Genomic DNA, 27,362 nt, shown 5'->3' with positions numbered 1-27,362 from the left:
TCAATAAAACAGCCTGGAAATGCCAAGTCCTTTCCAGAAATGCAGTTGCAGTTTTTGAGAAGACTAAGCGATTATGGAGGACGTTTCTAGAGGATCCAATAACATAGAATTTAATCAAAAAGATAGAAAGAAAGAGCCTTGTGACATGTATAAGTAATAAGAGAGAAGAAAAAACTACTTCAAATTATCCTAAATTAAGAATGTATCAAATGAACAAATAAAACATTGAAAACCAGAAACAAGCATGCCCCTCTTCCTAGTTTAGTTCTCAATCATATTAAAGTAATGACATGACAAAATGAACAGTAACCAAATAACCTGCATCCACCCTTTCCATTCCTCGGTTTGATGTCGATTCAAATATAGGATAGACTTTCCAGTCATTGTAGGCTTATCACCACTGTGCTTCTTTAGTGATGTCATGGTAGAAACAATGATGAGGAGGAAGTACAGAAACAGGAAGAGATCCCGGCTATAATTCTGCAAAGCATAAGAACACTATATTTGATTAAAAAAATTAAACAAGAAAAATGTAAAGAAGAACATCAAATTAAACATTCCATATTATGCATTCCCCTTTTAAAATGTCTTCAAGAGTAGGATATCTTAAACATGTAAAGTGGAGTCCTTGGTAAATGGGGGCATTCATACTGTAGAACAGTGTTGATTTTTTCTTTATTTTTTTTCCTATTTATTCCATTGGCTTCACAGAATTCTAAAATCTAGCACTAGCATCCTGAGCAGGTTTGGAGTTGCAACAACCTTTGATTCACCAGGTAAATAATGCAAAAAGACATTTGGATGAAGTTCCAATAAAGAATTTCATTGATTTCACGCTTTGTTTGTTTAAGAGATTCCATAATGTGTTATAGGAGCCTCAGAAAAAGATGTTGCAATCTTATTGTGTACCTATGAAGAAATTCAAAGATTGATATTACAAGCAGTATCTATACTAATTCTCCATACCAGTATTTATAAGCCCTCTGTTCCAACAAATGTTGGTCTATTGATCTAGTTGAAAGGAAGGCCTAGGATGCAACAATGATGGGAACAAGATAGATTCTCATAGTGACACCCAAAGCAAGGGCACTCATAAAGGCAAAGCTAATGAAGGCAAAGATGACGAGCAGAGGTTATTACTGCAGCAAGGTGGACCATAAGGAGAACACTTTGTATGCAACGATGAAAGAGAACCATCAAAGAAACAGGCAAGATAGCAGTGAGGGTGTTGCCCATACTGCTATGGCTTTTACATGCTTGCCCTTCTTTTCATGCCCCTTCAAAACTGATATTCAACTATTGCATTTAATAAGTGAATAACTGATATTAATTTACATTAGTTATGTTTTTTAATTTTTATTCATACCGAAACAAAACTCATATTTGATGTTAGTACGATTGTTACTGCTAAATAACTGAAATATGGCATCAATATATCATGTGTTTGAACTTTAAATTATAAATAATGATTAAATGAATACATTTGTGATTGACAATTTTCTGTAATGGAATAAGTTTTCTCTTATGGCTGCCTATGTGTGATAAGAATACATGGGGTGAAGAGAATGGGTATCATGATGGAGGAGGTACTTCAGCAGAATGAAGCAGAGAGGCGGAGAGAATTGAGCAATTTAACATAAATGATGCACGCACAAAAGTTAATCTTGTGACTGACTTTGTTGTCATTGCATTTTATATTCAGCTAGAGTGTGTGATCTAGTCAATTTTTATTGTAAGATTGGATCCATCACTTCTGTGTGAGATGTGCCTTTTTTTTTGTGAAGAGCTTGGATATTACTTATGCTTAATTACAGTCTAAGACATGATTGCATGTTTATTTTATTCTCTCTTTTTGCAAAGAGAACTTGTATATTAAGTCATACCTTTCACTACTTCAGAATATAGGCTTTGTATAATCATTGGTATCTCCTTTTATGAAAGGTAAACTCCTCTAAACTTAGAAGGGTGCTACATGGTATCATTTCAATGTTATTGGATTATAAAGAACCAAACTTCATGGAAGGGAATAAGTATCTATGATAACCAAAGTGACCTTGCAGATAATTATATCAAATGGTCTAGTCTTGACTGTGATGCAAAGCAAAAGAAATTTGTATTTAAAACCCTAAAAGAAAAACTAATATGGGATTTAGTCTATTGCTTAACAAAGAGTGAACAAAGCAGTGGATGACCTTCTCCATGCACAATGCTAGGTTAAATGATTTCGATTAAAATTTAAGACTGAAGATGTGAGATCTGTTCCCAATATGGTTTTGCTGGTGTTCTAAACTGTAGGCATACAATGAAAGGGAAAACAGCAGTTTGCATGAGTAATAGGTGGTGATTTGACCACAATTCATTTATAGAAGTGGGAAGTTATTTAATAGAGGTTTTAGAACCAAAGATGGTAACAAATCCTATCATTGGATAAGCCAGCATAGAATAGGGTGTTGGCTTGGTCAAATTTGGTTGAGCATTTGTCAGTTAAAGCTTTAAACAAGTCAGGACTTCTTTTCATTCTAGCTGATACCGAGTTCTTTATTTAAGCATGGTTTAAAACAGTGAAGAAAATTTTTCATGCCTGCAAATCTACAGCCCTTCTTGAGCATAACCTTTCAGATGTTTAAAGAGGGTTATGGGATGGGTGGTGCAACTATAGGCAAGAAGATTTTATCCCTTCAAGGCTTTATCCAAACCCTATCATCAACATTTATGCATTTGAGATTTTATTATATATTGCTCGTAGAAATCAATTTTACGCTTCTTAGGTATTCTTGTTTGGAGATCTTGGTAGTTTTGAGGCACTGTATCTAACAAATTTTTCACATCTCATGTTTGTTTTCGAATAACATGTCATGATTGTTGTATGATTGGGAGCCTCATATTTTTGTCACGGGGGTATAATGGTGACCTACAGATGTGTTAGGTTAACAAGATGAACTATACAATAGGTTTGAGACAAGTGTATGACTTGAAACAAGAGGGTTTGGAATTAGTGATGGAAGTGGGAGCTATCTGGGTTTATATGGGAGTTTCTAAGATTCATATATCAAGATAGTTGTATGATTGAGAGACTCATATTTTTGTCTCGGGGGTAGACAGTTGTGGCCTATGGAGGTCTTAGGTTACCAAGATGGACTATAGAATAGATATGAAGCTCCAAGGTTCTCCCATTGTTCCCTCTCCTTTGGGTGAGTGTAAAAAGACAATACTGGGTCAGGAAAAGAACTTGACTATTCTTGATTCAAAATACAAGTTGATATACCAGTTGATCCAAAAGGGGTTGAAGATAAGTAATTATTTTTGGAGGACAAAGAAGGTGATTCTAGGTTCCCCTGGGAAGAAGATAAACGGATAGCTTCAAATAAATCAAGAATGGACCACAGTAGAAGGAAAGAAAAAAATTTTATATAATAAGTCTCATTCAATAATCATCTACTCTAAATATAGGCTAGAATGGTTTCTACGAAAAGAATCGTTGTTTATTTTAGGCAGGCAGCAAAGGTATTTTCTTTGCTTTTGTACTGGATTTCTCAGGACAACTGTCTCAAGCGATAATTCCTTTTGTAGATGATTACTTGACTGTATTGAAGAAGTTTCACATGGATAGGCACACAAACCACCAGCTACCACATATTCGTCAAAGTTGACATATACAACAAATTGATGCTACTTTGTACAAGGAACTTGATGAGAGCTTTTTGTACTTGTCTCATACTTGGCTAGATCTTTTCTTCACAGTATTTACACATTCATACAAGAACCAAAGGAGGGCCATTCGGAGTCACTCAAGTCGATATTGAGGTGCCTTCTAGGTATATCTCATGCAATATTATATACTCTAGACTCTCTAAAGGCACTGTTAGGCACTTTGTTATTAAGAGTTGGACCGGGCAGGAGATGTTGAATCTCAACAATCTACTTCTAGCTATATCTATCGTCTTGGATCCAGTCTAGTTAATCTTGTAAAAAGCACAAAGGCAATGTATTATCCAATATGGAAGCAAATTATAGACGAGCAAAAAATGCAACATAGGAAGTGACCAGCATTCCACAATTATTGAGAAAGTTTGGTTTCCACAAGGGCAATCAACCATACTCTTTCGATTGCTCATAACCCATTTCAGTGTAGCAAGTCTAAACATATTGAGGTTTAGTTTCATAAACATTGCATTTAGGTAACGATTTGGATCCTAGTTTTGTATGGAAAGATTATCAGACTGACCACATCTTTACAAAACCCAATTGTTGAGAATAAGTTTATAGGATTGAAAGACTCGCTTGGGCTTTCAGTACTTACCTAAGAGGGGTGGCAAATAAATGCCTCTCTTCACATAAGGTTTGGTGAGTAAATGCCACCTTCCTCAAGTCCCCCAAGTTGTGCTTCAAGGATATCGCTAAAAGTTAGAAAACCTATGTTATTGGGCCTACTCAATTATCGATATTACGGTCTGCCATTGGAATTGATGTTGACAATGCAAGCCAGCGAGCATTGACTCCCATTATGCTATCTTTGCAATTGTATAAGTAAAGGATTGTGCCCCATCTATTTCCACTTTGTCACATTTATTATTTCCGATTCTATATTGAGTATATTGTGTTTAGGGTGCAGTAAAAGACAACTACAATATCTTATTGTTCTTCTGTATTTATCTCTTGATGTATGAGGGTTTTATTTTGTCAATCATGGGGCTTTATACTGCACATATTTTGGTAGATTAATCTCACTGCCTAGGGCACTTTCTGCTGTACTGTGAAATTTTGTATATTGTCAGAGAGATATCTACTCTAATTTCATGTATATCTGTTTTTATTGATGCAAAAACACATTATGTAAGTGCAAAAGGAAAGGTTTCACTTTTTCTCAAAAATGAAGACAAAAACTAGAACATTCTTGCCCTCAAGAAATCAATATTGAGGTAGCAGGAACATCAAAAGATTTATGGAGAAAAGTTCATTGCTGATCCCATTCACTGAGGAGAGTTAATCAAATACAACTAAAAGGTAGCTAGAATAGATAAACAATATAGGGTATTCATAAAAGAAAACAAGTATGACCCAGAAGGTGCATTGCAAGATATAAAAGACATTTCAAACTTTTCAGATGAATAGATTCTAGAATTTGCATGAGAATGCACATCACACGAGGCAAAATCCCACAAGAGATAAATGCTCTAAATTAGAAAAGTATTTGATTGCTAGATTTTAAATAAACACCTTCTCTGACTGTCCAAATACATCTGTTCTGTCACATATATAAAAATATATGAGAATTGCCCCAAATTCAGCCCTGCAAATGAAGTGTAGAGAACAGTGAGTAACCAAAAAAACTATATAAGCAAAATGTTCCGACTAAATCATCTTTACCAAGAAATCATGACAGGGTTCTTACATTGCTCTCAACGTCAACCGATTTTCCATTAAAAACATTTCATCCATTGTAACAAACCTGTGATCAGCACACAAAGACTGGCAATTTGTCAATGAGGATCAGTCTACAAGACATAGAGAGAAATAAAATGCCACCACTTGATAAAAGCATCAACCAAAGTAACCATCTCAAATGGAGAACATTATCCTAACCTTAAGAGTTGAGACTTGGTAGACAAATTGACAGCTTTTAGAGTGGCTGCATGTTGAAGACCACTTTCAAGCAATACAGTTTTCTCTTCCTCTTTCGCCACTCCATCACCCAAATCAGCAAGATTAATGTCTGAATGTCTGTATTCAAATTCATGCCAATACGATAAGTAAAACTTAAAGATCACATCAAGATCATGTTGTTGAAGTAAAATAGCCCCAATCACCCATAATGAACTAAAACTGGTGAAATGAGACTTCATTAATAGGTAGATCATAGTCAGATGACCTGTAAACTACATGCTGATGAAATGGAAGGCTTTTAGGAAGCATCAACAAAAGTAACCGTCTCAATTGGAGAACATTATCCTAACCTAAAGAGTTGAGACTTGGTAGACAAATTGACAGCTTTTGGAGTGGCTGCATGTTGAAGACCACTTTCAAGCAATACAGTTTTCTCTTCCTCTTTCGCCACTCCATCACCCAAATCGGCAAGATTGATGTCTGAATGTCTGTACTCAAATTCATGAGAAATCACATCAAGATCATGCTGTTGAAGTAAAATAGCCCCAATCACCCGTAATGAACTAAAACTGTAGTGTAATGAGACTTCATTAATAGGTAGATCATATTCAGATGACCTGTAAACTACATGCTGTTGAATTAGGAGGCTTCTAGGAAGCATCAACCAAAGTAACCACCTCAAATGGAGAACATTATCCTAACCTAAAGAGTAAAGACTTGGTAGACAAATTGACAGCTTTTGGAGTGGCTGCATGTTGAAGACCACTTTCAAGCAATACAGTTTTCTCTTCCTCTTTCACCACTCCATTACCCAAATCAGCAAGATCAATGTCTGAATGTCTGTATTCAAATTCAAGCAAATATGATAAGTAAAACTTAGAGATCACATCAAGTAAAACTGTGGTGAAATGAGACTTCATTAATAGGTAGATCATATTCAGATGACCTGTAAACTATATGCTGTTGAATTAGGAGGCTTCTAGGAAGGATTCCAGCAATTATAAAGAACCTGGTAAGTTTCTAGTGAAGAATAACAGGATTAGTACTAGAACTATTTTGATTTAGAAACTTTTGAAGTGCGACTAGGATTTCATAAACCACAGTTTTTCACATCAGTTTTCAAGAAGGAATTGGCAATTATGAAGACCCTGGAAAGTTTCCAAGATGAATGATATTGGAATCAGTATCAGAGCCATGTCATATCAGGTGTCGACTAGAGGAGAAGGGGTTGGGGGTTGATGGGTTGCGGAAGCAAGGTTTGGAGAATCCAGTAAAGTAGGTTTAGAGAGTTTTAGTATGAAAATCAACTCATTGCAATTAGAAGTTCAAAAGCAGTTCAGCTACAATTCCTGAAAATATTCAGAAGATGATGAATCCTCAAGAATCAAAACCATCATCTATTAGAGAATAAGAAACATTCTTCTGCTTCTCTCTCACCCATGACAACCAAATTACCTTGGTGAAAAACTCCTCTTTTTACAGAAATGTCCCTACAGACATATGCCTCTTTGATGGTAGGCTATTATTGCATGGCTCTCCCATTGCTATAGGGTTTTGACTAGAGTAAAATTGGTAACACTATATAATTGGTTTTTCTTCTTTTACTAGCTATATATTCAGAACAAATACAAACGCTGTAGAAAATCAATAAATAGCTTTATCATTCCGGAAGTTCAAAGACACCTGAATTTATTTAAAGAAGTAAGAAAAATAAACATTATTATTGTCAACGCTAACAAATTAACAATTAGACACTTTGAACAGCTGTGCAAAATCAGGAACCACAAAATAGTGCAGTTAAAGAGATTATTGAGAATATAGCATAAGCAATAGTAACGAAAGCAAGTAGACAAAACAAAGTTACTTACAGTTTAGAAGGTGATTGGAATTTCTTATACTCCAATATCTCAGAATATATCCATCCTACAAATACAGGGATTACTCCAAGGAGAAAAGACACCTAAAATGAAGTTAAAAGAGAAAGTGAATCAATCATTTCATAAGTGAGTCAATCATTTCATAAGGTAAGTATTCTTATCATCATAATGCTAACCAAATAAAAAAGAACAACTAAGACAATTTTATCAAATACTGATATAATATCCAAAATACTGATATAATATCCTCACAGAAACATGAACAACACATTACAAGTCTCAGATTCTAACTCTTTCAGTAGGTTTTATAATTCTGCAGATGCCATCTGTGTACTATTGGCCAAAATAGCCCAGGTTTAGATTTCAAATCGAGCAGGCATGTTCCCTACAATAATGTTATTTTAGAAGTTGTAAAAACAGAGTTTCAATACCCTGTCTGATCTGAAAAAGGATCAGATAAATAATAAGATATTTAGATGTCAAACATTAGATCTCCAGGCACTGAACAAATAGCCAAAGGCATTAATGCCACCCAACAATAAATGACTTATGTCATGGAGTACCAGGAAGGTGATTTAATTTTCAAAAAATTGAAATAAGTTATGCAGGACAGAATTTTTAGTCAGCGATCCATCACTATTGCGATATATCACATGGAATTCATTTCCCAGAAGGGGCAGCAGGTGGAAATTGAGCATAAGGCATCCACTGACTGGGGAATCTGTCAAGGAGTGACCATACAACTCCCAGATTTTCTCAGTAGGAAATTGACATTAGAAATGCCCCACTTTTGCATTTGGATGATGTTCATCTTCAACCAGATCCTGATCCAAGACAATTGGAACTCATCATGTTGCTCTGATGGCATAGAGCTTGTTTTCAGGCAGTTGCAAGCAGTGTTCAGCAGATCAGGTTGTTTAGGGAAAGAAGCAAACTGGAGGTGTGGGATTTTGTACAAGTAAAACACAATAGTTTACCGCTCCACTAGAGTTCCTATCTTGCATAATTTTCCTTGTAATATGATATTCATTCAAGTTGTCCCAAACCGCATTTCTCCATGATATATTTGTGCCAATTGCATGCATGTTTGTTGTAGTTGATTTACTTTAATGAATGTTTAATTTCCATTGCTGTAAATTGTACTACTCCGAATTGGAGCCTAATTACAGTTTCTTTCTACTGTCAAGAAGCATAGTTATTTGTGGTAAAGGATTGTAAAGCACTTTAATAGTTTAAAACATCTAATTATAGTTAGGTCTGTGTTGGTAAACTGTTTTGGGAATATTGTAAGCAATAACAAATCATATGAGAAAGCATTATTTTCCTGGTCTGTGCTGGAAATTGCAAGATTGTGCCCTTAATTCAATTGGAGATAGAAAGATGTAGGATAAACGGTGAATTTGAGTTGGAAGGTATTGAAATGAGGAAGTGGCACACACAAGTACAAGCCTCTGTGGGAGTGGGGGCATCTAGATCATTTGGCCATTCATGCAGTCACATGTTAGGAGAGTTCTATGAATGCAAAGAACCAATGGGATTAAATGGGATAATTCAAGAAAATGATTAAGCTTTAATTCTCCCCAATTGGATACAAGTTGGTGAAGAAAATCAGATGGTAGTACTTGTGGCCAAAAATCAGTGTTGCAAAAGTTCAACACAAAATTTCACAGACAAGCCATTGGATTGTGGTGCTCAGGCAGATAATGAAAAATAAATTGAATGAATGATTCAATAATCGGATAATTACATTGAACGATATACACACGTATATATAGAGGTTACAAGACGATGTTCTATAATTAGAACATAACGTTAAAGTAAAAGACTAAAGAGCTAAACGCTAAATTAAGCGTGAAAGCTAATTACATAAAAAAAGTAAATGACCATTAACCAAGGAACTAAAAATAGGTGACTAACATAGAATTAAATATTATAATACCCTCCCTTAATGGTCATGCTATCTATCACACCAAGCTGCCCTCTAAATTTGAGAAACTTTGCCGGGCTCAAGGACTTGGTGAGGATATCTGAGGTGATTAGTGTCTATATCAATCAGCCGATATGCCTTGTGGTTGTCATTGTCGCCGGTGAACATCAATTTCTGACTCTTTGGATCCAGTTTGGTGCGCTTGGCATCTAGAATCCAAACATAAGCTGTAGAGCCAAAAACTTTCAAATGACTGATTTTGGGCTTCCTGCCAGACCAAGCTTCCTCTGGAGTCATCTTCTTAATGACCTTTGTGGGAGACCGGTTCAGAAGGTAGACAGTAGTGAAGACCGCTTCCGCCCAAAAGTGTTTTGGAACATTTCTATACTCCAACATAGACCGAGCCATCTCAGTGACTCTATGGTTCCTGCGCTCAACAACACCGTTCTGCTATGGGGTGTAAGGTGTGGTAAGTTGATGCTTAATACCATGTGATGCACAAAAGGTGGTGAACTTTGTAGAACAAAATTCCCCTCCATTGTCAGGCCGAAGAGTGACTATCTGACAGCTAGACTCTTTTTCCACTAAGGCCTTAAACGTCTGAAACATGGTGAACACCTCTGATTTCTGCTTAAGAAAATAAACCCACATGCGTCTACTAAAATCATCAACAAATAATTGAAAATATCTGCATCCAATGACTGATGGAGTGTTCATGGGACCACAAATGTCCACATGAACGATCTGCAAGACCTTGGATGCTCTCCAAGCGTCTCCATCTGAAAACGGAGTCCTATGCTGCTTTCCAGCTTGACACGCTCCGCAAACTCCATGATTCTAAGTTTGAATCTCAGGTAATCCTATGACTAGATCCTCTCAAACCAACTGAGAGAGATAGTGGACATTGAGATGCCAATATCGCTGATGCCAAAGAGTGTTGATCGAAGTACTCCTAGCTACCATGGCGAGCTCCTGGGAACCAATAGAATCAACAAGTCTATAATGACCACGATCCTCAATACCAACTGCAACTGTAGTGTGAATCTCTCTATCAACAATGTTGCACTTGTGCAACCCGAAGACGACATCCAGTTGTGGTGAATGTTGCATAATCTGACTGACTGACAGTAGATTGAGCTTCATACCAGGTACAAAGTATACATTGAGGAATATTATATCCCTCCCACCAGATGAAATCTAAACGTTGCCCTTGCCAACAACAGTATACTCTGTAAACCAATCCTGACGATGTGTGAAATGCCGAGAGGCTCCAAAGTCAATGTACCAGGCTAATGATTGAACATCATCAGAGGAGGTTTGGGCCATGAACACATAAAATGCAGATTCCTTCTGATCAAGACGTGTGGTAGAATTGGCTTTTTGCTTGGACCCTCCCTGTTTGGATTGTTGGGATGCTATCAATTTCTGGCAATCTTTCACCAAATGGCCATATATATGACAGTAGGAACACTGTAAGCTCTTCTTTTTGGAAGATTGTTGAGGTTGACCTTGACCTTGTCCTTTCTGTTGGAAGGACAGAGCTTTACCCTTGTACTTATGCGAAGCTAAGGCTGTGAAAGTCTGTTCAGTGGATGAACAGGAGATGCTTCCAAACTGCTGCTTCCATCGATCCTGTTGTAGCAGCTTATTGTAGAGATCAGGAAACTTCAAATCAACACCAATAGAAGAGATATTGAGCGTATCAATGAAATGCTCATAGGATCTGGGAAGGCTTTTCAGCATGATCACTACCATATCCTCCTCCACCATGGTTCGGCCTATAGCTTCCAATTGATCACGGATGTCCTTGATCTTCGTAAGATGTGCCTGGATAGATGACTTCTCATCCATCATGATAGAAAACAACATATTCTTCAAAAAGAAAGCTTGGTGCTTGTCGGACGTTTCATGAAGATCCTTCAAAAGATCCCAAATCTCTTTTGTTGTTTTACCTTAAGGCACCTGTGGGAGTTGATCATCTGTGGCGGAGAGTTTGATAAGCATGAAAGCCTCTCAATTCTTCACATCATGTTTGTCTTGATCATCACCTGCTGTCGTAGGACGAGATTCCTTGCCCAAAACAAGTTGATCAAGGCAACGATACTCAAAGATGGTAAGCATACGCTATTTCCAGGTGTTGTAGTTGCGGTCGTTGAACTTCTGACTGTGTTCCAACATGATGTTGGTTAATGATGCCATCACGAAAATCGAGGTTGATCGAAGTCGACTGAGTGAAAGCAAGAGACAGAAGAATCTGATTTTTAAAAAAAAACCAAAATAGAAGCAACTGCTGAAAAAACTGAAACCCTATAGGAGAATTCTGGCATGAATTCCAAGGCACGAATTTCAAGGTTTGGAAAAAACCCAAAAATTAAAATTTTCTGCGAACTTAAAACAACATAAACGGTGCCCCAAAAGACAGCAAAATTCCCGACATCCACAGAATTAGCAGAAATTGCGAACTGTTTTTTAAATTCCAAGGCAAATTCACTGGCACAAAATTTGAGGCACAGAAAACGAGACCCCCAAAAAATCTAAGACCAACCCAAATAAGCTCTAGAAAAAACCACCAAGAATCTGAAAACAGAATGCAGATCCGAAAACTCAAAAATTGAGGCACGGAAAACGATGCACCCAATAAAATCTGATGACGACCCAGTTGAGATCTCGAAAAACCCACCAAGAATTTGCAACCAAAATAAAATTTCAACTTGAACTGAAGGGTCAAAACCCTAGTTGAAACATTAATCCTCTTCTAAGTCTTTCATCATTTAAATAAATACTTTTATTTATTTAAATCGTTTTTTTTCCTAAATTAAATAAATACTTTTTATTTGATCCCATTTCTTCTATTAATCAAATAAATCTTTATTTATTTAATTAATTCATTAGCCTTTTCTACCCATGACACATGTCATTCATTTCTTAATTCCTACACTACCTACCCTCTTATTATTTTCTTATTTCCTCTACCTACCCTTTAATCCTAGCCGACCATTTATCTTTACACCTTTTAATCTTATCCCTCCATTTCCTATAGTGTCTTCTATATAAGAGGATACTCTCCTTCATTATCAACCCTAAGCATTTTATTCAGCTAATGGGCATTCTAAGCATTCCAATTGTCTAATCGATCTTATGCAATCAAATCTTTTTTCGATCAAGTTATCAATCACATTTTCATTCTTTGTTGAGCTCTTGTGCACACATAAAATCTAAGAGCAAACATATCAAGCAAGATCAATGTAGATAGGAAGAATGGAGATTTAAACCCTAGTGGACATGTGATGGTATATTCTTTGTGATTTTGTTGATTTGCATTGTCTTAGGTAATCTTCATATGTTATGGTGGATCTTTGTTGTTGTTAGGCTAGGGTTTTGTGGTTGAATTCATTTAGTCTTTCAATATTTTTGTTTCCATTATCCATTTTTCACCGTACACAATACACTTACAAGAGGTGTTGGAGAATACATACACTACTACACCACAATCATTGCAATAAAGAGCAACCCAAGAAGACTATGACAATCATGAGTGATAAGTTTTTATAAGAAGATAGCCTGCACAAACACACAAAAGGTAGCAAGCATGGGTAACAAATAAGTGAAGGAGAACAAAGACGTGCATAAGCTGTTCCACATTAAATATAAAAAAATAACGCCAATCAATGAATTTGTCTCTCAAACAAACTTGATTTCAGAGAAATCAATAAACAAGCTTGGATTAGACACAATCATCCCCATTCATACTCCTTGGGGTGGGTGCATATTGGCATAGAGATGTGAATAACTAAACAATGCATAATCAGACTCGCCACTGATAAAAACTAAATTGGCAGGTTAAACTTGATACAGTTCCCCTTGATGAGAGGGAATCAAGTTGGAAGCCCCTACATGCACATAAGGGATGCAAATCTTAATTATCAATATATACAAGGCCAAGTCCAAGTTTACATCAATGAATACCAACCAAACCAAACAACTTCTTAATGGAAACAAAAAAATTGCATTACTCTTCTTGAAGGTCAAGCAAGAAGGAGGAACAGTGGAGGTATGAACAAACAAATTACTTGCACACAAGCCAACCCATCATTTGAACAAATATTAATCAGCAAAGAAGGCATTTCAATAACCAAAATGTTTGTCACCCAAGAGAGAGGTAGAGCATGAAACACAACTTTTTCCCTCGTCACCATTGCCTAATATTGACCCATATACTTTGGATTCAAATGAGGTTTAGAGGAAATTGCAAGATTTATTGGAACAAGAAATCATCTACCCAAGTACATTACCATGTGGCTATCTGATGTGATAAACAATGAATGAATACTTTCTTCATCAATAAACAGTATATCAATATAAACATAGACAAAAAGGCTTGATAAACTTCTCAACAATAAAAATAACCTGTAATAACAACAGAAGATCAAATTCTGATAGATAAATATTGAAATATACAATTGAACAGTTGCAAAACACATTGCCTGAAACAAGGCTCCAATAAAATCACATCCAATCAAAATAGCTAGAAAATGAAAATCATGACACCAATAAATTCAATATCAAACCAATCTAGCATAATATCAAAGTGCACAAAAAAACAAATCCCCAGTAGATATGGCACAATAAATTTTCCAAAATACAATAGCCTAATCATTTAGGCATAGATAAAATCAACAACCATCCAAACCAACCTGAAAATTCATAAATTACATATCCATACATAATTACAATGCAACAAAAGTTCATTTAGACCATCAACACATAAGGTAGTTATCGCACCCAAAATTACCATGTGAAAGTTTAGCTTTTTCCAAGAAAATCAAATAAAACATCATAATCGCTCTTAGTCAATTAAATAACTTACAACCATTGATGACATTGAAAATAACTATTTGGAAAACAAGGATTGGGAAAAACTAGGACCCTTGTTAGATAGAAAGTCGATAGACCATTAATCCTCTTGATCTAACAGTGTAGAAGCGTTTAGCAGCATGCAGCTCCACCATAACGTACATCTTTAAGGGTACAAATACCTTAAGAAGTGGATGACTTCAGGTGGGTCTCTCAACAAGTGTTCTGATATGCTCAAACTTGTGCTCTTTCTTGTTGATTGTAACTAGGTAGAATGCGGATTCCAATTGCCTTAAGGCAACATTGGAATCCGCCAAGAGCTGGGCCCTTCTCTCTCCCCTCTCACACGCCACACTAAAGGGGAAACGTGTTCCCTCTAATAGGGCCGACCCTATAACTAAAAGACACACGCCACTCAAAAGGGAAACGTGTTCCCTCTAATAGGGCCGACCCTATAAACCAAAAGTAATAAAATAAATAAAAAGAATCAGCACCAAGCCGACCTCAAATAGGTCCTCGTGCCTCATATAAATAAACAACTACTTGACCTCATTCAGACATCATATCATTCTACACATCATGCAAATTAGCTCTCAAGTTGAAGCGAAAATAGTCAGTTGTCTGTTGTGCTTGAATGCGAATTACATCTGCTGCCAAGGTGTAAACTTTAAGTGTGATTATCTCCAGGGAAAGGTGTGAACTGCTGTCAAGGATCAGGCATCCAAAAGTGTAGACCAAGTTACTGGTTGGTGAAGTCAAAAAATGCAGATCTGAGGTGCAGACCTGATAGTGATTAGTCAACTACATCAGCCCTAAGTGTGGCCATATCAGACCTCTTAAAGAGATAAGTGTTGTAATCAATATATTGTGTATGATTCATAATCAGATCTGAGGATCTCTTCTTGCTGGGTTTTTCCTCCTAGGAGGTTTTCCCAAGGTAATGTTGTCTTGTCTCGTTTTGTTTGCTTTTGCCATTTACTAAGTTGAAATCCATAACTAAATAATCTAATTCTAGTTACTAAATCTATTTTCTGAGTTTTTCTATTAATCTGAAAGTAAAACTAACATTGCTCATCTCTTTTCAAGTATTGCCTGCTTGATCATACCCACTCATGTATTTTAATATAGATGTCAAATACCCACTACAAACCTAGATTCCACATTTGTCAAGCACCTGCTAGAAGAATGTCTTAACATAATGATAGTAAATCATTAAAGCCAAATAAATCTCATAAGGTTCATCCATACATTTATCTTCACTAGATCTCATGAGCTTGTTTTTGGTTATCAGATTCTTCACTAAGCATTAGACACCAATGACATTCAAAGTTGAGAGATAACTAGCTGTCCTCATGTTTCATCTCACTATTCATCCAGTATATATAGTAAATGATCAAGTAGATCTTCCTCTCTCTTCAACATTTGTCCATTTCTTCCCTCTTTTCTACACCATACTTCTACAAGTTAGACCACAAGAAGTGGCATAATCTCATAGCCTACCATGTTGTCTAAATATGGGATTTTTCATCTTGTAATTATATTTGGCATGTTGTGTAATATAATCATCCTTACATTCTGTTGATCATCACCTTGTCTTGAAGATAGTCCTTCGACTTGAAACATTTGTGTTTTGCACATGTTCATGGTTAACTGATGGATATAATTTAGCTAATCTGAATGAATGTGTGCTCTTAACCTTTCTAATTTCATTTGATTGAATCCATTTATGTTTATTAATTAGAATATGAAAATTATTTAAGCCAGACTCAACCGCACTTTGCATCCAGACGTGAATGGAATGTTGAACACTGAACTTGATGGCTGCCTTTCAAAATTAATTCACATCATGTTCCAAATAATCCAACATAAGGCATAGAGATGTATGAATTAAAGAAAGTAATCAAGAAGTAAAAGCATCATCTATAAGGGAAGAGAAACTATCATGAATCATCAACGAAGAGGCACATTTTGTAACACCCAAGCATGACGTGCCTTTCTCTTCATCTTGTAGTTGTATATTGGATATTATATATGATACTTTATGCTGTTTTGTATTCGTTGGTGATCCCGTATGGGTACCAAAATCTGATATTTGGATACTATATATGTATATTTGGACATATAGATAATTTACAATTAAATATGTATGTCTCTTTGAACTTCACTATTTTGAAGTTTACTTATACTCATGTGATGATAGGTGATCCATTGGTGCTATACCAATGATTTGATTTAAAATTAAATATGATGTTGTCTATGAATATTTCATATTGGTTTTTGTATGCAACTTCAGCTATTTGTATTGTGCAGGTGAGCTTGATATAATTAGTGAATGTGCAATTATACGATTAAAACCAACGGTGGTTAATTAGAGTCACACACATACGGTTATCCAGGTATAATTTCCCATCTTTCCCATCTTTCTCTATGTGGGGTGATAGAGATGTGATGTACTTAACCAGTGAATCCTTATCAGAATCACTGTGATTTTGGATCCCCATCGTACAGGCCCAGTAACATGTTTGCATTCTTGCACGTTTTTTATTACTTCCTTATGTGCGTATTGGATGCTATGAGTGAAATTATTATATGGTTTAGTATAATGCCATAATGCATTTAGAATGTTAAGGGGGGTGTTTGGAATTAAAATTGGGAATTTAAAGGTGTTCGAAAATGTTATTTTTATATTCTTATTACAAAAACATTGGGGTTGTGTCTATATATGACTTGGGGATAACTGCGGCTTGCTATAGTGGGTTTGAAAGGGTCAAATTAGATATTTCTTTTAAGAAATATAAATTTTAATTGAAAATTTTGTACCATGTAAATGTGAAAACAAAAAGGCAAATGGAATTTGGATATTTTGGAAAAAGATATTATCTCTTTGACAAAAATTAGCTCTAAGTTTTGACTTGCAAAATGTGAAATGGATAAGGAATAATGTATTTTGGAGTTTGACCTTACAAGTTACATCCATAAAAATGTTTTCTTTTTCTATTCCATTTTCTATTTTATTCCTCAGGAAATTGGAGAGAAAAAGAGAGAAAAATGCGCTTCTAAACGCTAGCTTGTATTGGGAAGGAGGAGGCTTGCATAGTGCAAAGAATTGTGCTTGCTAAGAGATTGTTTGTGGAAGAGAAGAGGAATTACCATTTTTGTATCATGGATTGCAATAACGCATTTTCCTTGTAATTTTAATTGTAAATGTGTAGGAAAGTGATTTAAATTTGAAAAAAAATAGAAATTACATTGTTAAGAGCTTTTTATATCTCATTGTGTAAATGGGTTTGTTGGGATTTTGGAATGGGTATAGATTCTGTTTTGTTGTGTAAAGTTTAGATTGGGCATTTTCATTTTGAAAAAAATGTAAAATTTTACCCCCACCCTTTTAAATTTTCCAAAGAATTTATGGAATGATGAAAATCTGTTTTCTATCGTATTAGAGCATACCCTCAATTGTAGAATTGTTAAGTTTCATGTTTTTGTGTGAAAAGCTTCAAGATTCATCGATGGTGGACCTAGCATTTGTATGGTTCTTAGATCATTTTAAAAGATTATGTCTGAAGGAAAAAAAATACTTTTTTTATTTTGTGGCTCTAGAAATGAATAAAGATCCTAAAATGTCATTGGTGGGAAATTAGTGTTTGTGGATGAAAACCCAATTTGTCTTATCATAAGGGCCATCTATAGGAGTGGTCTCCTTAGTTGTGTAGGTTGATATTAGTTGAAGGTTTGGAGTGCTTTCTTGCTCAACTTGGATGTTATAGATCCAAATGAAGTATGAATTCTTCGTCACCTTTGGGATAATAGAGATCTAAGGTGTAGTGCTCTTCTCACCCACCTTGGATATTAGAGATTCTAAGTGTGGTCTACCTGGTTACTCACCTTGGATACAAGACATCTAGGTCTATTATGTTTCCAAGATTCACCTTTGGATATTAAAGCTCTAAACTGGATAACTGCTCCATGTGAGTCTTACACTGCTATTGTCATCCTGCTTATTGGACTTTGTTGTGATTCTACATGTTTTGACTGTGGATGTTTGTGGCCAATCTTGTGTGCTATGTCTATGAGTGATAACCATAGTGTTTATCGCCTAGTTTACAGTCGTGGGTCTTAAGGTACGACATGGTTGAGTGCTGTTAATCACCATCAGTTTGCATGGTGGAGCTTCTTCAAGATTGTGCAAGGAACTCATTTCATTTTACACTTGTATCTTGAGCAATTGGAACTTGTGTTGTTGTGGAAGTTGTAAAACTTGAGAAAAGTTGTAATTGCATGATTGATGCTTTCAGACTTGTAAATAATTTTGAAAGGTGCTCATCCATGTATTCATTGGATGCAGGCTTGAACTTGTAAGAATTATTGTATTATGGAAAATGAATAAAAATGATCATGTAAACAAGAAATTTCAATTGAGCAAATTGAATGTCATATTCTTTTATTTTACAAAACATGCAATTGAATGTTTTTATTTGATAAACACGATGCTATGGTTGAATGATATTCAAAGGTGTATATAATGTACCCTTCCAAGGCGTAGCCGGAGATAACCCATTTGGCCTTTTTAATTCCCATAGGCTAATTTTGAGCAATATCAGTAAATAATTTAATTAATTAAATAAAGTTGTCCAATAAAGCAAATTTTACAGATGATGTCAATTAATTTTATAAAGTGATTTAAGTGAATTAAAAAGGGAAATATTAAAAGTCACTTTATAAAGGTACTTTAATGAAATATTTTGAGCAGGAAATTAAAAAGTCCCTTTAGGAAAGTTCCATGGGAAAATATAAAAAGAGGATTTGAGAGCTCATTTGCTCATGCTTGCTTATTATTTTCTATTGTGGAGTTCGGAGCTCTTGTTGGAGCAAACACTAGGATGAAAATCCTAAGGGAACCGGTTTCGATAGTGAAAGATCTACCTTGCTGATTGCAGGTGGAACCACACAAGTTTTATGCAGTGATTCAACAATCGAAGATTTAATTTGTTAAGTCTTGCAGGCAAGACAAATTACCTAGGCAATTGAAAGTATGGAAAAAGATTAACATAAAATGTTTGGATGCCATTACTAAAGAAAGATTATTGCTCCATCTTTCAGAAGATAGAAAAAGTTATGTAGGACAAATTCACAGACCAATGAATCCAAATATCTATAGTTAAAATCACATTTCATACACTTTCAGTTTCTAACAGGAATATAAGGTGGAAATTCAGCTAAATGGAATCTGGGGTGGCAAATTAATCAGAGTTATGAATCCATCAAGGAGCAACCATAAGGCTCCCAATTTTGGCCAGCATAGTAATATGGCAATCATTTTAGTTCTGCACTTCAATATGTGTTTCATTTTGAATCAAATTTGATTCAACACAGTTGGAGGTCAGACAAGGTCTTTTGATGGCAGAGGGGTTTGTTTCTGGCAGTTGCAAGCTGTGTTTACCAGCATAGGAGGTTGTTTCAGGCTTTGGAGTAAGAAGCATTGCAGAGGTGTGAGATTGGTGGAAATGCCACAGTAGTCTGCTACTCCAATGTAAAGTCTACCTCATGTGATTTGCCTTCTAATCAGTGATCCATTAGATAAGTATAAAGCACAATATTCTTCTCACGAGAGTTTTCTGAAATTTGAATTTCTGCGGATTATACCTTGTCAAAACTTAATTGTGTGTGGGGTGTGAGATTGCTAGAAATGCCAAAGTAGTCTACCGCTCCATTGTAAAGTCTATCTCCTGTGATTTGCCTGCTAATCAGTGATCCATTAGAATTTCTACAGGTTATACCAGGTTAATTGTATATGAATATTTGTCATAGCTTAATTGATTTGTTTCATGTATAATCAATATGCATTATTGGAACTTATATTACCCTGTATTGGACCATAAATTTGCTTAGTTTTCACTGCAGATGAACCATAATTCTTGGTTTGACAGTAATATAGATCATAAAGAAAATTGATTTATTTAATCCTTGTTAAGATGTGTAGGTGAACTGTCTCAAAATTCCAGAAATATCCTACGCACATAAAAATCACTCTCTGGATATCAAAAAGGGTTTGTTTCCAATCAGAAAAGAACACTGCAGAAGAACAAAAAGACATCTTCAAACATCAGATGCTTGAAAAACACAGCAGAAATTCAATTAAGCATTAGAATAGCCCAGTGATGTCCTGGTCAACAGTGTGATCTCAGCATCAACATCAGCCATACGTTCTACTTCAAGTCCCTTATTCCCTCCCTTAAGTCCCCTATTCCTCTCCCTAAAGTCAGCAGACAAAGTAAAAAAAACTTCAATGACTGATGCATTTTATGAGGTTTGTTTGACTGATGTCTTTTTGTGAAGTTCATTTGAAGATATTTATAGCTGTTACTTACTGTGCTGCAATGACACCAGGCAACCTAACCAGTATTTCACCATATTTAATGCTGAAATTAAATGCTAGGCTAGCCAGGGGCTAGATAATTTGAGAATCCACAGTCAAATCTCAGGGGACTCGTGGAAAACATGATAATGATGCAATAAACCATAATTGATGATGCCATTTTCCCTTTCTTAGACTAAATTCACACCTTTTGTTGCATATCCTATCTTAGGTTGTCCCCTAGCAATAGGAAATATATAGCTACTGATTCTCTCTTCAGTTAAGACCTGCTGAGAGCCATGTGAGAGTAAAAGCTCAAATTTTAAAGACAAACAAAAGAATAATCAATAGCCAAGAACCTTATAAAATGTAGCTATTCCTCACAAATACAGATACAATTCTCAAGCCTTAATCATATGAAATTACTGATATAGAACCATTCTTCTATTGTATTGTCAAGAACAACAATATTTTGTATTTAATCTCCAAAGACATAGTGACATCCCTCAAGTTCTAAAATGCACCATACATGTCCTCATCATCTTGGTTAGGTCTAGACTCTAGACTAATGGACAAGAATAAGGATTGGCATAGTCTACAGTACCACTTTAGCAAAAGAACTTTCATTTGTAATATAGCTTATAATATGATTCCTATGTGACACTTCTAATACAAGCACTCAGTTTAGCATGATTATTGTGCAGCCTACAGACACAAAATGTTGCAAATGCATCCAAACATACCAGTTCAAGTCATTACCTTTTATTGTCAATACAAAAATTAAGATTTTCAACAGCACTAATAACTTGCTATGTATGTGACCAAAACAACAATAAAAAACGACGTCTCCCATACAGATTCGGAACAAACTTGTGACAACAATGCCCTTGGGAACCTAGGGATCTTAACTTGAGCCCATATCAAAATCAGTTGATCTCCTCCTAGAGGCATAAGTATACATGCAGCTCACTCAAATAATCGAGCCAGAACGCAACCCAATACGTCTCCTAGTGGATCTAGATAGTTACACATCACCATAACAAAAGGCAGATTGTGTTTATTCCATACAGGTTTAGGACATTCTTGCAATAAGAATGTTCTTGGGGAACCTAAGGGTCTTAACTTAAGCCCATTTCAAAATCAGTTGATCTCCTCCTAGTAGCATAAGCATACATGCAGCTCATTCAATTAATCAAGGAAAACCCAATCTAATACTTCTCCTGGTGGATCTGTATGGTTCCACATCACTAGAATCCGTTATCTAACTCCAACGCATGTGATTCTATAAATAGAATGATCTTTCTGAAAACACCTTTCCAGGCCAAGAACATGAGTTTATATTTCAATCCGTTCAAAGCAAATGGAAATTATCAAGTTCTGGAGACAGCACAAATGTCGAATTCAGCAATCTCAAACTAGATGAGCTTCCCCTTTTAAAGACAGAGCAAAAATTACCATAGAAGAAATTGAGGGAAATTTCCGTTAAAAGTGGGTAGGAAAAGAGGAGAATGATATTTATATTACATATCCCTCGGTGTTAACTTTTAAATGATCACCATAAATGAGATCTAGGCCATTTGCATTTTCCTCATTACAATGGACCTCCCATGAATCAAAATATTTGATCTCAATCTTTCATAATATGAAGAGCAAAATGTTGTATCAAAATGTTTGATCTCAATCTTTCATAATATGAAGAGCAAAATGTTGTATCAAAATGTTTGATCTCAATCTTTCAAAATATGAAGAGCAGACAGATCATAGCATGCGGAATTCTGAAAATATAACCATTCATTGTGTTAGGTGGGCCCCTTTTCTGTAAAATAGCCACTGGCCTTCTTTGCATAATCAAATTTGTAAGAGAGACCCACTCTTGCCATATTGCTTGCAAGAAAACTAGAAAGCTTGCATCACAAAGAGCAGAAAACAAAGTCCGGGATCTGAAGATGATCTGAAGTAGATCAAGATATTGTCTCCAGGAGTGGGAGACGATAATTACGAACTTACGGTAAATTGAATAATTATTTTTGGGAAAAAATTAATCCGAGTTGCCTATTCTGATTTTGCAAATGAGAAGCTGCATTGAGAGAAGTGTCCTTTAATAAGTGATGCTGCCTATTGAACGCGATCCTGCCTATGCAACGCATACAACATCAAAGATTTCATTGCCTGATTTAATTGGTACTTTTTCCACTTACTTGTTAGTGTTAGGGGCATCAAGGTATGAAGCTAAGATAAGCAGCATTGAAAACAATATTTGTAAGAGTGATTTAACACAATAATTATGTCACAGACGACAATGAGCATCTATAAGGGGCTGATTGAAGCAATTCTCCTACCCAAACAAACTTGCTTAAGTTTCCAATTGGCATTGTTCTCTCACAAACCAAGAAAACGAAGAAGAAGGCTTTGAGAAGAATAAATGGTTCATAAACTCCGTCACATTGAGTAAAATAAATAGGACGCTCATATTAAAAGCACAATATCGAATGTCAAGTGTAAATCTCAGACCATAATAACAATGCGCAACGCCACAACAAACGAAAAAGATAATAACAGTCCGAGAATAAAAAGGCAATGCTATGCACCTGGCCAGCCGTAAGTTGCCCTGGCATCACCATCTTTGTCCGATACACTGCAAATTATTGGCTGGACAACTCCGTTAGATGGCGGAAAACCAAGAATTGCCTTGACGAAGAAAATGCATTTGCGTTAGAGGCCGATCTGGAAGATTCTGCTCAGCAATGCATTCACGTTACCACCAAAAGCCCAAATTTAAGATAAATTCCTCAGATCTAGGTGCTTGGGCCTTGAAATTGAAACGAAAAATTGGTAAAGAAGGAATCACCTGCGGTTGCTACCGCAAATTGAGGCGTTGGTGAGATTGGAATCAGAGCAATGAAAGATCCCTAACACCAGCAGCTTCTTCTTCTCTTCACCACTCACTGAAGCCTCTCTCTCTACGCGTTTTCCGGGTATTCCCAATGCGATTAAATCATTCCGAATTTATTTTTTATTGTATTATATCATTTCATTCTTTTTTAACTATTGTTCACGATGAAAATACAGGACCGTGGTCAATCCGCGGTTAGCAGGCCTCAATCCGTACTGTGAGGGTACATTTTCCTCTGCTTTTAGCTCTTGTTTTTTTTCGATTATATTTGACATGCAGATTGCTCACCCACTTATTATTATATTTGACATGCAATTGCTCACCCACCCCAACTAACACAAGCAAAGCATTTGATGCCCTATTTGACTCCTTAACTTCAACTTAATGGAATAGAAGCTTTCTTAAGCAAGAAGTTTGAGTAGGAGGCAGGCTGTTCTTTTATTCTGATAGAGATAAGATAAATAATAGTTTTTTCTGAAATTATATTCATTTTTTTTAAATATCGGATAGGATTAATTTTAAATAGTTTTAACAAAATATATTGGAAATAAGGAAAAATCAGATTTTTAGGACTATGATATAACTTTGATAGAGATAAGATAAATAATAGATTTTCTTAAATTACATTCATTTCTAAAAAATAAAATATTTGAAATTTTATTTAAATAAAAAAATTAATTTATTGAGACATAGGTATGATGTGATGTTTAAGTTGTGGTGTTTAATTTTTCTTGCTATCAAGGTTCAAACATTGGTAGGGTGTTATTGTTGAATGTTTAAGTGGGTATGAGGTCCCCCATTTGTTTCCCGGGAACCAGGTGAATCCACTACATTTTTCATGCATTATTCCATCTATTATCATTTATCATCATTTATCCATTATTAATATTATCATTCATATTATTATTATTTATCATTTATCCATTAATATGATTATTTACCCATTATTATCATTTATCCATTATTAATATTATTATTATCTCATATTCCATTTATCATTTAATAATACTATTATTCTATCATCTATTATCTATCGTCTATCATCTATCATCTATATATTTAATAATAATAGCATTATTTATCCATTTGCACAAATATATGCATAAGCATTTACATCATTCATTTATGCTTTCTCCTATACCCATTTACATTCACCACATGCATGTGGGATCGAAATCTCAAACCCTATTCTTTATCCCACATTTGCACCACAACATGGATTCACTCGGAGAACGCTTATAAAAGAATAGCCCCTCTCCCATTTTTGGGATACACAACTTTGCATCCAAAATCCATAATCTAGCATTTATGCTATTTTATCAATCTTCATTCTACTTTAGTTGGTTTTTGCATCTTATTTATGAGTTTTCATCTTTCATTTTGATTTTCATTTAGATATCTCTCACAGTATGTTTCTTCATAGCATCTTGTGTAAGTGTGTCTGAGAGCACCCATCTTACAAATACAAGACCTTGAAGAATAGGACAATAATGGAGTTAGCTTGGTTTGCATGCATGCGTATGGGTTTTCATTTAGATTAGTTGTTTGAATGTTTGCATGTGTGTGTAAAAACTTGGATCTTCATTATGTGATGTTGGAATGCTCTAGAATCTGAGATTCTAATAGCACATTTGCTCCATCTACAGTGCCCAATCAAGGAAGGAAGATCAATATTGACAAGTGAGGAAACCTTTATTCCAACACCCCTACCTCCACTACATGGGCAAATGCAATCCCTCTAGGTGGAAGAAGATTGAGCAGAAATCAAGGATCAAAATATTATTTCTAGAACAATGGCAAATGGCCCATCAACCTAAGAAAAACGAGAATGGGTGGTTTCGGTATAAGGGAAACCCTAGGAGCGGAACGAATAGGAATTATGCGTAAAAACAGAAGAACAAAGTCATGGTCATATCGTAAAAACTCATTTCGATGATAGCATAGCACTTCAAAAATCAAACACTTTTTTGTCAAATGGAGTGGGGAAGGAGATCAAACAAATAGAATTAAGGATTGGTGGATCCAACAATTTGAAGGTCGTTAAGTGTGAGAACTCTGCTAAATGGGTTTTTCTTTATTGAATGCATTGATTCATGCCTAAAGGAAGAAATATTATTTGTAGAATCCCTTTTCTTCGAAGGATTTGTTTTCCTCAAAACAAATTGGAAGCCAAATTTTAATCCAATGAGCATTAAATCCAAGACAAAGTTTGTATGCATGAATCTGGTTGGGCTTCCAGTTGAGTATCGGAGTATCGAAGCCTTAATTGTGATCGGGGATGCCTTGGGAATCTTTTGGGGTATAGAGGAGGATTTCATCAATGGGAAAGAAGGCCTTAGGCCAAGATTACTTATGGAAATTGACTCTAAAAGTGAAGCACTCGAGGATTTGGAAATCATTACAAAGCATGGTAAATAGTTATAAAGGACAGAGGTGGATATGGAACAAACAAGGGGGTACCTCTTCCAAAAGCATCTAGAACTGAGTAGTTCAAGGGCACAACAAACGAAGTGTGGGGAGAAAAACCATAACCCGATATCACCAAAAAATAATGAAGATCAAGGAAATCTTCCATCTCCATCTAAGAGAATGTAGGATGAAGAAAAGAAAGGCAGAAGTAAGGGAATGGTAAAAGAGGGCACACAAAGTTTGGATGTTGACTTGGTCATGAAGGATTAGTCTCAGATGGAGGATTGTGCTCAGGCACATAATTTCTCTGATTTAATGGTGGAAGTACAAAATCATTTGAGAAATAGGAAAGATAATGGATGCCCTAACATGCAATAGGAGGCCTACATGGAGACCCCATGGGCAGGGGAAGATAGGCAAGACTTAGGAAACCCTAGGATGAAGAACCAGCAAGAAAATGTAGAACACCCTATGATGGACATTAGTGGAAAATACCACATTAGGAAGAATAGGAACCAACTACAAAAGAGATAGGATAGCTGGAGGAACAAGTCATAGAAGATGCATGCAATGTGATGGATAATGTCATTTTAAATCAAGAGATTCTCAAAGGTGATGTCTTAGCCCCAAATCTAGGTGCATACCACCAATGGAGCCTCGGTTGGAAGATTTAGAGGATGAGGAAATGATGGAGAATGAACATAATCTATTGTTTGGGACTCTAGCAGATTTAATCACTAAAGGCCCAAGAGGAGAAAGTGATGAGAAATTAGGTTTATGCTAGACCCTAGCTGATGAGCCTAAATAATGGCTCTATTTTGATAGATTTTTTATATAATACTCCTACCTAGGTCTTGTGATTAAATGACATTTGGATTGTAATACTCTCCTAGTTGATACCTTTTAAGTGTTTTTGAAACTGGTTTGACTTATGCCTAAGGATGTCATATAATGGTTTTAAATGATTTATCTATGCAAATATCTAAAATCAATTTTAAATATGGTTTCCATTATATCATGTTAGCATTAGTATATACGCATGTTTGTTGTGCATATTAATATCATGATGCAGGGTCGACAAAGGTGAAGTAAAGACTAAATGGCGGTTTAAAGAAGCACCCAGTATATAACTGCAATGCAGACCCAGTCAGAGAAATGCAGTAATGATCGAAGCCACTTGATCGGTTCTTTAGGAGACTGATTTATGAAACATTTATAACTATTCTTAGTGGAGCTTAGATCTGGGAAGTGAGTCATGCTATATTTTCTCAACTATAGGACATATGTTGTTATGTTTTCCTGCATTGACTTCTTCTTCTTCTCTTGTTAATAAATCTTGTTCACCTATTCCATAGGAATGTGGTCGATCAGTTAGAAGCTTGATATAAGTTTTCTTATAAATAAAGGGATCTCTCTCCTCTCGGGGATAGTAGAGAACAACCA

The 27,362-nt window shown here is 35.6% G+C and overlaps 1 protein-coding gene across 4 annotated transcripts in view; it reads right to left on the bottom strand.

Annotated features, from left to right (window-relative positions):
- LOC131064822 (protein REDUCED WALL ACETYLATION 3) overlaps positions 1 to 23,734 on the bottom strand; it is a 34,187-nt gene extending 10,453 nt beyond the window's left edge. Inside the window, exons 1-9 of one of the 4 annotated variants that reach the window (XM_057999115.2) lie at positions 23,466 to 23,734; positions 23,206 to 23,305; positions 7,473 to 7,564; positions 6,307 to 6,444; positions 5,955 to 6,092; positions 5,584 to 5,721; positions 5,393 to 5,449; positions 5,218 to 5,290; positions 319 to 480 (exon numbers count right to left, since the gene is read on the bottom strand). In XM_057999115.2, the coding sequence (XP_057855098.2) occupies positions 319 to 480; positions 5,218 to 5,290; positions 5,393 to 5,449; positions 5,584 to 5,721; positions 5,955 to 6,092; positions 6,307 to 6,444; positions 7,473 to 7,564; positions 23,206 to 23,238 (831 nt within the window). In that variant the 5' untranslated portion in view covers positions 23,239 to 23,305; positions 23,466 to 23,734. Of the gene's footprint in view, positions 1 to 318; positions 481 to 5,217; positions 5,291 to 5,392; positions 5,450 to 5,583; positions 5,722 to 5,954; positions 6,093 to 6,306; positions 6,445 to 7,472; positions 7,565 to 23,205; positions 23,352 to 23,465 lie in introns of all 4 variants that reach the window. The other 3 variants (XM_057999105.2, XM_057999123.2, XM_057999130.2) reach the window with 3 other exon arrangements.
- Between the last annotated feature and the right edge of the window lie 3,628 nt (positions 23,735 to 27,362).

The sequence above is a fragment of the Cryptomeria japonica genome, chromosome 1 (assembly GCF_030272615.1).
Source record: "Cryptomeria japonica chromosome 1, Sugi_1.0, whole genome shotgun sequence".
Lineage (NCBI taxonomy): Eukaryota > Viridiplantae > Streptophyta > Pinopsida > Cupressales > Cupressaceae > Cryptomeria > Cryptomeria japonica.
The sequence above is the reverse complement of the archived record's forward strand: the minus strand, read 5'-3'. Positions and strand labels throughout refer to the sequence as shown.